Source organism: Fragaria vesca, linkage group LG5, assembly GCF_000184155.1.
Source record: "Fragaria vesca subsp. vesca linkage group LG5, FraVesHawaii_1.0, whole genome shotgun sequence".
NCBI classification, from domain to species: Eukaryota; Viridiplantae; Streptophyta; class Magnoliopsida; order Rosales; family Rosaceae; genus Fragaria; species Fragaria vesca.
The window spans coordinates 12,563,616-12,573,293 of NC_020495.1; the positions used below are offsets into that span (position 1 = coordinate 12,563,616).

The 9,678-nt window shown below is 36.2% G+C and overlaps 1 protein-coding gene across 1 annotated transcript; it reads right to left on the reverse strand.

The window, feature by feature from the left end:
- Positions 1-4,086: 4,086 nt before the first annotated feature.
- Positions 4,087-6,647, reverse strand: LOC101306242 ((-)-germacrene D synthase-like). The gene is made up of 7 exons (XM_004301307.1): positions 6,540-6,647; positions 6,038-6,314; positions 5,568-5,943; positions 5,242-5,463; positions 4,892-5,030; positions 4,501-4,749; positions 4,087-4,380 (listed from the first exon to the last, which is right to left on the reverse strand). Exons 1-7 carry the CDS (start codon positions 6,645-6,647, stop codon positions 4,087-4,089), a joined length of 1,665 nt encoding a protein of 554 aa, XP_004301355.1.
- Positions 6,648-9,678: the final 3,031 nt, after the last annotated feature.

The following is a 9,678-nucleotide window of genomic DNA, read 5'->3' on the forward strand; positions in this document are numbered from 1 at the left end:
ACCCACCTCTCTCTCTCTCTCTCTCTCTCTCTCTCTAGATCTCCTCACCATCATCGTCGCTCAATATCACCTCTTATCTCTCCTCTCTGACCCCGACGACCTCCGATCTCTTCTCTCCGACGTCGACGACCTCTGGTACGTTCAAAACAAAAAGGGTGTGTTCATAACACTAACCTTTGTTTTTTGTCTCATTCAAAACCGTACATTGATAAAAATTCTAGGTGCCTCTCTTCATCGACTTTTGGGGTGTTTAATAATCTTGAATGGGATTGAAAAGAAATCGGAAAGAGAAAAAATGGAGTAGAGAAGGAATGGAGATAGAAGAAGTCATTCTCATTACGCGTTTACTTGTTGAATGAATTAATGAGAAATAAGGAATCCAAACAGGGATGAAGTGGATTAACAAAAAAAAAAAAACTTCTAATACATACAAATATTGTATTTACTAGTTTAGGTTTTCATAAAATTATAAGGTTAGTTTTAGAATAAGTTGATTCACTAAGGAATGAGAATCATTATTAACTCATTACTCACTCCTAAAAGCAAGTTCACCCATTGGGTCACTTGGCTCAAGTGACCTGGGTCATTGGAGATTTGGAGTGACCTGGGTCACTTTGAAAATGCAGCAGTTTTCACATGTTTGAAATCAGATTTAGGTTGCCACGTGTTTATTAAATTTTAAAATATGTTGTTAAGTGTGAATTAGAAATTAAAAATTAGCTTGATTTATTTGAACCGTTGATCAACTTAGTTTTTAAATAGTAACCGTTCATTTGAGTTTAAAAGGGGCACGACTCAGCGCCCTGGTCAGACCCCGACTTCAAGCTCGAGACGAAACCAGGAACCGGCGCTACCCAACCAACTTATCCACGCCATTTCCGCCCCCGTCTAGCCGCCCTAGCCTACCCAACGGGGGGCATTCGCTTCCTCTTCGTGTCGTCCACCTTTTGGTGCCCTTGATTCGCACATGCAGTCGTCAAGGAGGGAGATCGACGAAGAGGGCTATGAGCTTTTAGGTGACGATTCTACACTTTTCGGTGACCTTTTGGGTCGGTTGAGGTAGGGTTGTTCGTCTACTCTTCGATCTCTATCCATTGGTCTTAATGCATGTTGGAATTGAATGAGTTTTGACAATCTGTGTTTTTGGGTAATTCGGTCCTCGTCAGATGCGGTGAGGAGATTTCTGGTGCAGTGATGCGACTAACGCGTGCCACCGACATGTGTCACGTTTTGTGAGTGAGTCGTGTCTTTGACGCACCTACTTTCTGCGTTGAAACTTTTGGTATGGTGGCTGATGTCATGCACATATCGGGTTGTTGGGTTGAGTTCGCAGCTGGGTGCGTGGGTTGATCTGGGTCATTTGTTGGGTCAATCAATTGACCTACAATCTCACCCACCCAAAGTGACCTGGGTCAGATTTGGAGCTAGCCCATTTTCATAGGTGGAACAATGTTTTTTGAAGCTGGGTCACTTTGCTTAGGTGTAAGTGACCTAGGTTAACCATTTTAGCAATAGGTGGACATGCTCTAAGGAATGAAAATGGGGCGGGAATTGGTTCTAGATTGTAGTGGGACTGCACAAGTTTGATACCCCCATAATGTTATTAAACATAAATTTGAAGGAGAATTGGAATAACTCCCTAAGGATTCATTCCCTTTCCCCATTTGTTCTAAGTCAGAAATTGAACGATGGGTAGGGCTCTATGTCGTTATAGTCGGTATTCGTGACCACTGATGGAGGAGAGGGACGATGTGAGCATGATCAATAGAAGTTGGCGCCTATTCCAATACTTGACCCGTGTGCTCATGTTTCTGGGACGTCATTTGTCCTGGTGGCTTGTTGTGACAACGGTTGATTCGTTCAGCTCTAGCGTGGGGTGTCGTGGCAGCTATTGAGTGGGTGTAGTAGTGCGTTAAGGGGTCTGAATGCAGGCTTCTTTTGTTGGGCCTTAAGCTGACTTTTCTCTTGCCTCTTGGCTTACATTTTAGTTAATTTATTGAATAACTACATACTGTTTTACAAAGCAATACTTGTTAGTACGTTGCTAGTGAGTTTTTTTTTGTCATAATATAGAACTCTATTAGAAGATCATAAGGATCATATAAAGTACAAGAGGCACTAAGAGACCGCAGGATCGCTAGTGAGTATTGCTTGTCTATTTACTATGGTTTTTCATAGCTATCGGCTTGTTTTCTTTTAGCGAGTGCTAGATATGTAATGTTCTTTCTTTTAGCGAGCGCTAAATATGTAATGACGGATTTAACCCTATGTATCAATCACAATGGGATCTTCCGAACCTCTTATCTGTCTCGCTAATGCTAGCTTGATAACAGGGGATATGTAATGTCTATTTTAGATTTTAGCTTAAGTAATGAGACCTATCTCTCCATTAAAAATAAATAGATTAACAAAGATTATGCATGTGCTAAAAAATGTGGATCTTCCAAGGTAATTCTAGAAATAAAATTTTCCAAGTAGAACGAGCAAGTTAATATCAATAATTAGATGTGGATGACGCACCTACCTCTTAATCAGCAATACAACGTTGAGATGAAAGTTATTTATAGAAAAAGTTAACTCATCAACAAAGACGGTTCCAAACCAGTAATATTTAAAGAGAAGGCTGCAATTTTATTTTGAATTTATTTTTTTGGATAAAATAGGGCTACAAATAAGTGAAATTTTAGGGTAGTGAAATCCACACTGCCCATTTTACAATCCATACTTCATGTTTTCCTTTTTAGTAATTTAAATTTTGTCCTTAATGATTTGAACTTTTTCCTTTTATGAGTATGTTAACTAAAAATGGAAAGAGAGTGTGGATTACCATTTTGGGAGTGTAAATTTCACTTCCCAAATTTGGGTAAGGTTAGGTTGTGTTAATGCATGTCATGCATTAACTTTGTCCTAAGTTTGTAAAATGAGTCATAAAGATAGTAATATTGATTAATCCTCAAAGTTGTAATATGAGTTCTTAAATTTGTAAAAATTTAGTTATAACATTAGTCCTCATGTGTTCTTAAAGTGGTAATTAAGTCCTCAAAGTTGCATCAATTTTTCTTTTATCACTTTGAGGACTCAGTTATCACTTTAAGCACACATTTTACCATTTTAACAAACACATGAGGACTAATGTTGTAATTAAGTTTTTTATAACTTTAAGGACTCGTGTTATAACTTTGAGGACTAATATTACTATTTTAAAGACTAATATTACTAATTTGAGGATGAGGACTGATATTATTACTTTGAGGATGAGGACTGATATTACTACTTTGAGGACTCATGTTACAAATTTAAGACAGTGTTAATGCATTAACTCATTGTAAAACTTTCCCCCAAAATTTATTACAAGGTACTACTAAATGAACAAATATAATTAGACTAATATAAATATGCAAGCATCCTAATATAATTTGAGGATGAGGACTAATATTACTACTTTGAGGACTCATGTTACAAATTTATGACAGTGTTAATGCATTAACTCATTGTAAAACTTTCCCCCAAAATTTATTACAAGTTACTACTAAATGAACAAATATAATTAGACTAATATAAATATGCAAGCATTCTTTTTTTGAAAAATTCTACAATGTGTTAATGCAAATGAATGATGTGATGCATCAACTTTGTAAATTGAGTTCTCAAACTAGTAATATTTGTCCTCGAAGTTGTAATATAAGTCTTTAAAGTTGTAAATTTTTTTAGTTACAACATTAGTAATCATGTGTGATTAAAGTGGTAATTGACTCTTCAAAGTGATTAAAAAAATGTTGTTACAACTTTAAGGACTCATATTACAACTTTGAGAACTCAATTACTGTTTTAAGGACAAATGAGGAATTGAATTTTTTTTTTACAACTCTAACGACTCATATTATAACTTTGAGGACTAGTGTTACTACTTTGAGGACTTATTTTACAACTTGAGGATAAACTTGATACATCACATGCATTAACACGAAACCTTACCTTTTGTTTTTTTTTGTTCTTATTTTTTTTTTCCTGCCAAGTTGAGATGAAAGTTATTTTATAGCAAAAGTTTGGCGAGAGAACACTTTCCTAACCTAATTTCTAAGTGCACTATACAGGCACTTGTTCGATAAGTACAGAAGTTATCAGATCCTTGAGCATGCCATGCTGAGTAGTATAACCATCTTCATACTTGTAAACAACATCCATAACACATGCAAAATTAAGAATTCGAGTCAGCAGTGGCCTTGAAACATAATTAGGGACCAGGAACGATTCGTTTATGTCCTTCCATGCGTCACTCACTTTACTACGCAATTCGATTATTGTTTCTTCTTCTGTGGCTCCAAATTCTTTCATGTAGCACTCCACAGCTGATGCAACATGTCCTCTCTTTTGCTCAAACTACAAATGAAGAGACATAAGTATGTGATGATCAAGATTAAAATGCAGAGATTGAAATAGGTGCTGTACAATCATATATAGAAGGAGAAAATTATGTGGTATAATTGTGTATGCAGGTACCTTGTGGGAAACCAAGTCGTCCATAAGTCGGGCAACTACTGCAGACCCCTTCACAGATTTGGGATAAGTGGCCAACCAGTCAAATGGGTCTTGTGTAGTAATTTCTTCCATGGTAACAAAAGTGGTGGTTATAAGCAGTGGATAGCCTGAGGTCAGTGATGATAGGGCAATGTATTCATCCATTGTCGGTATGTATTTCTGGTGGAACCATTTGGCTTCAAGATAGTAACTTCTAGCTTGCAGTTTCATCTATATAGGACACAACCATGACCAACTCAAATTATAATTTCTCACTAAACAAAAACGTTTTTCTTTTACCGTAAATTAAACTGTGTGTGTAGCTGTGAATGTGTGTATCTGTACTCAAACGTAATGGATGTATCGAACTTACAGCTTCTCTGGCATAGTGGATCAGATACAACTTCCTCTCCTTTGCAAGCTCTTCTTCAACTTCAGTATACACGTCTAACAGTGCCTTATAACAGACTTTCATATAGTTTGGCAGTGCATCGATGACACGAATATCCCACCTAACCATATTCATATATTAACGTAAATAAATTTAGCCAAAACATACTTCATTGATGAACCCTAGCTAGATTATTATTTTGATGAAATTAACCCTTGACTAGTTCTAGCTAGCTTCAATTTCAATACTGCTTCTTCACAATTGGACGATCGATCAAGTTTAGACAAGGTAGCTGCAAATGAAAAGTAATTTCAGATTGGTAAGATCGTAACCTCTCAATAGCTTCAGTAAAGAGCTCTAGTTCTTCGAGTGTACCATACAAGTCATAAATGTCATCGAGAATGGAGGTCAGGGCAGTAACTTTGCATAAAGTCCTCCTAGCAAAGGCATATTCAGGTTCAAAGCAGATTGATAAAGCCCAGCAGAAGTAGACCTCAGTAACTCTATCTCTTGTAAACGGCAGCTCGTTTCTCACATCCAAGTCCTTCCACCACCTACAATCAAATTACATTATGTAATTGTTACAAAAATATATCATTTATATATCTATCTAGCAGGTATGTATGTATATATGGACGTGGTTTGATGGTTAATTAACCTTGTAATTTCACAAAGTTCTATTTGATGAACTTGCTGCAACAGGTTGAAATCCAACTTGGCAAATGTCAGGAGAGTTTCATTATGTGAATCACATTCGTGGTAGATCGATAAGTAATATCTTGCTTCCACCCTGATGATGCCCTTTCGAAGTGGCTGATTCAAGGAATGAGATACTTGTTTTGAGAGTGAGTGGCTTAAACTGTGTTTGATCGACTCAAGATGAGTGGTGGTGAAGTCTAGTGCCTCCTCGAGTATGTCTTCTCCGTGTATCCTGAGATGGGTGGCTTCGTACAAGCTTAATAGTCCTGATACATCACTCTGAAGAGTTTGCTTAAATGTCTGATCACTTCCTTCCTTGAACTTATTGAATATATCTGCATCACCAGCCAATTCATTAGACGAGCCACTACATATCATGGACTTTATTAGGTGAGGGAAACAAATATATTAAATTAATGGACAACTTACCGCAAGAAACATTATAACCTTGTTGTCTAAGCAACCGAAAACGCAAAGCAGTAGTATAAAGATCATCATCATTTTCCATATCATTACCGTGAGTGGCCTGATAAATTTGTTCCAGAACTTCGTCAATCTCATTTTCAAAATGATAGGACACTCCTAGGCGCTGAATGTCATCAACTAAGTTCAATTTTTCTGAAGGCTCTTTCACTGGAACCATTAGCATCATTTTCACTTGTCTTTTGAGTTCTTGGAATTGTTGCTTGTGACTGAAGTCCACTTCCTACCAAGGCAATTTCAAGAAAAGAGAAACTGTGTTAAAATCAAACCGGTTCACACACTTACAGTAGCTCTAATTTTTAAAGTTCACTATAGAGGGAAAATTCAAGAAAGAAAAACAGTCTGATCTGTTGTATAAATAAACAGTCTGATGGGTGAAAATCAAACCAACACATGCTCTAGTTGTATAAATAATTAAATATACTACAGGAATTGCTATATATATTACCGCCGTAGCGTAAGAGAGAAAGTGATCTCCCCAAATGCTTGGAGTGTAATTAGCTGTAGGCCTGGCATTTGGCGTTTGAGATTGAGATGCTAAAACTTGAAGAGACATCTTATCACCAATTCAATACTGAGTCCAAAGTTTTCCAATGAATGGCTAGCTTGTATTGAGTTGAAGAACGGTGTAAGTGCTACCTTGCTAATTTATAATAGAATAGCTATGCAGATACATGCAATCAAGTAGCACTGATGGACTTATGTAGGGTCGTATAGTTCTCCACAATATGTATCATACCAGAGACGTTCTTCACAATATGTACAATTCTCAACGACAAATAGGACACCCAGAAATCAATTAATGGACTTACTTTTTTCTCCGTCCCACAAGAGAAGAAAAGGTTATTGGGGTGTTTCTGTACTGGGATACAGACTGATGAGGGCTGAGGCATCAGTCTTTTGAACAATTATGAACAAGTTTCGTTATATTTTTCATACACAAAACGTGCAGGTTTCAATAACATTCACCTGATTAGCAAGAGCTTTCTCGATCAACACTACCACTACAACAATTCCTATCAACAGCAACATGCATTTAGTGTGGCAAAAATAGGCTGAGAGCCACACATGTTCGTGTCCAACGACCCCTTGTCACATTACAACCACATTTTATGGGCTTGTGTATAGGGCCGTTGCAATCAACAAAAAACCATATTTAAAAGCTGAATGTGAAACTAAGTCAACAAACTCAGTCTCCCACTTATGTGTGGGCCCAGATTGTTAATAATTTCTAAATAAATTGTATCTTGTTTTTTTATTAACTCATCAATATCAATTATGGGTCCCACAAGTTTAATGCATAAATTACGGGGTTGTATTATGTTAAACTTCACCGACCTGTACAATTAATTTTTTTACCGCATCTTGCTATGGTAAAAACATTAAATGATTCTATTAAATTTTGTATTTTCAAAATTTTTTCCATTACGATCACCTTTAACTATTCCAGACCTGTTTTTAAATAAAACATCTATATTCATATTCAAGAATTCATATTGATGTAAAGAAAATTAATGAACTAATATATTGAATCCATCATTTAATACTTTCATTTTACATAATAAAAAGCTTCCAACATACAAAAACTTATGATAGATCAGTATAAATATGAGTCATATCACTACCATATATACTAACTGAATCAGACTTCTTTCATATCAACCCTAACTAAGCTTGTCTGTGAAGCTAAACTAGAAGCCTTTGTGCACTTCCCCATGATCAGGTAGCTATCACCAAAATATCAGAAAGATCATAGATTAAGTTCAAAACAACAAAACACAAAGGCCTTAAGCATAATTAGACTAACCAAACCGTGAAGTCTGAAGTGATTCAATCCAAGTTATCCATGTTCTGCTCATATGAAGGTTGAATATCGTTGATCGATGGTTGGCAAGAAAAACCACCCTTTATTGGTATGGTTGCAGCAAGCAAGTCACGAGGCGAATATGCACCAAGTAACATAGCCAAAAGCGCTCATTGTTTTTTCATTACAATCTCCATACAATCTCCATACAATCTCCTTGTTCTTTCATTACAATCTCCATACGTATGTGCTGAGTTTAGATAGGTTGATTACTAGCATGCAACTAAGAGTAACTAATTATCAGCAATGAAATTATTGTTGAGAGTACAAATCCCACATCTTTACTTGATTGATGAAAGTGATTTCTTACTCTGTATGTATATGTATATGGTTTCGATCTTCTTCTTTTTTTTTCTTTTTTTTAATAAGGGACTGGTACAGCTGCCCTCAAGCCTTGATTAATGAAATAGTCGAATACAAAAGGGGCCATTGCAAAGACCTGAAGTAATATCAGACATCTCTACAATACACATGTACCCAACAAGACACCAACTAACAAATAATATTACTTTAATGACGATTATATTTGCTTTCACACAGCGATGACATAATAAAAAGATCAATCGATATGTAACACGCTTACACATCCTTAATGTCCAATAAATCAGTTTTTCAACTATGTTGCCGCCGGAAAAATAATCTGAAGACACTTAGTTTTGTTGGAAGATTTGGGTCGATGGATGTTAATAACGCCATCAGATTTTGTCACCTACAAAATCACATGAATACTCAAAATTATTAACAAATAATAATACTTATAATGATGCCAAAATAACAATAAAATAACAAAATATAAATACTTATCTTTGATTATGAAGCTTGAGTCAAACACTTGTTCAGGAAAATGTTTAAGGTTGAGGCGTGTAAACACTGCCCTTAAGAGTAGATTTCGCCCCTCGGAGACAATGTCTCGGTGTAATAGGTTTATGGCGTCTACCCTCCAGGATACAACAACCGTTGATTCTCGTAAGCGTACACTCGCAATACTCGGATCCTAGAACCGCTTGATAACTTTCTTTGGCACTTGAAAGATGAATAAGAGAGCATATGATCAAGTAGAATGAGAAGACCAATGAGAAGAATATTATAGTGATAATGTACAACTGTTATATATGTATATGTCATGGTCATGAAGATAGGGATATATATATAGCTTAACAAGGAAGATTGGTTACAAGTCATGATACTGAGCATTAATTAATCATAACTTTAGTCTTTGTAACGGACAAGAAAGAGTTAATATGTGTTACAATTGTAACAGACATATTTATGGAACGAAGGTTATGTTGGAAATCAAAGCACCAATTAATTGACTACAATTAACCTCAATAAATAATTTTTGTATTTTGAAATATCACATCAAAAATTTCAATAATCCCCCACATATTTCAAAATGCAAAAATTCAAATAAAATAAGAGAAACAGAAGAGTGCCAAAGGTAAGTTAAGAGTACAATGCATCTGAACTGGTGTCTTTTCGACTATGAACCAGCCATAGGATAAGATAGCCATGACACACAGAAATTTGGTGAAAATGAAATTTTCTATGAACCATAATTTCTTGATGTGCATCAGAGAGCTACTATCCACATTGAACCTCTATCAAGCTTGTCCTGCGGGTGGGCACGGATAGGCCATGCGCCCCTACCTAGATATTCATGAGTGCTCTAGAAGACTTGCCCAAGTCTCATAGGAAGCGGCCCCATTCCACACTCATATAGGTG

Bases quoted from the DNA above. Each gene is read 5' to 3' on its own strand.
- LOC101306242 (XM_004301307.1), bottom strand. From the start codon at position 6,647: ATGTCTCTTCAAGTTTTAGCATCTCAATCTCAAACGCCAAATGCCAGG. The intron at 6,315-6,539 runs GTAATATATATA...TTGCCTTGGTAG, and splicing joins TTCTCTCTTACGCTACGGCG to GAAGTGGACTTCAGTCACAA. The intron at 5,031-5,241 runs GTTACGATCTTA...GAATATGGTTAG, and splicing joins TTTACTGAAGCTATTGAGAG to GTGGGATATTCGTGTCATCG.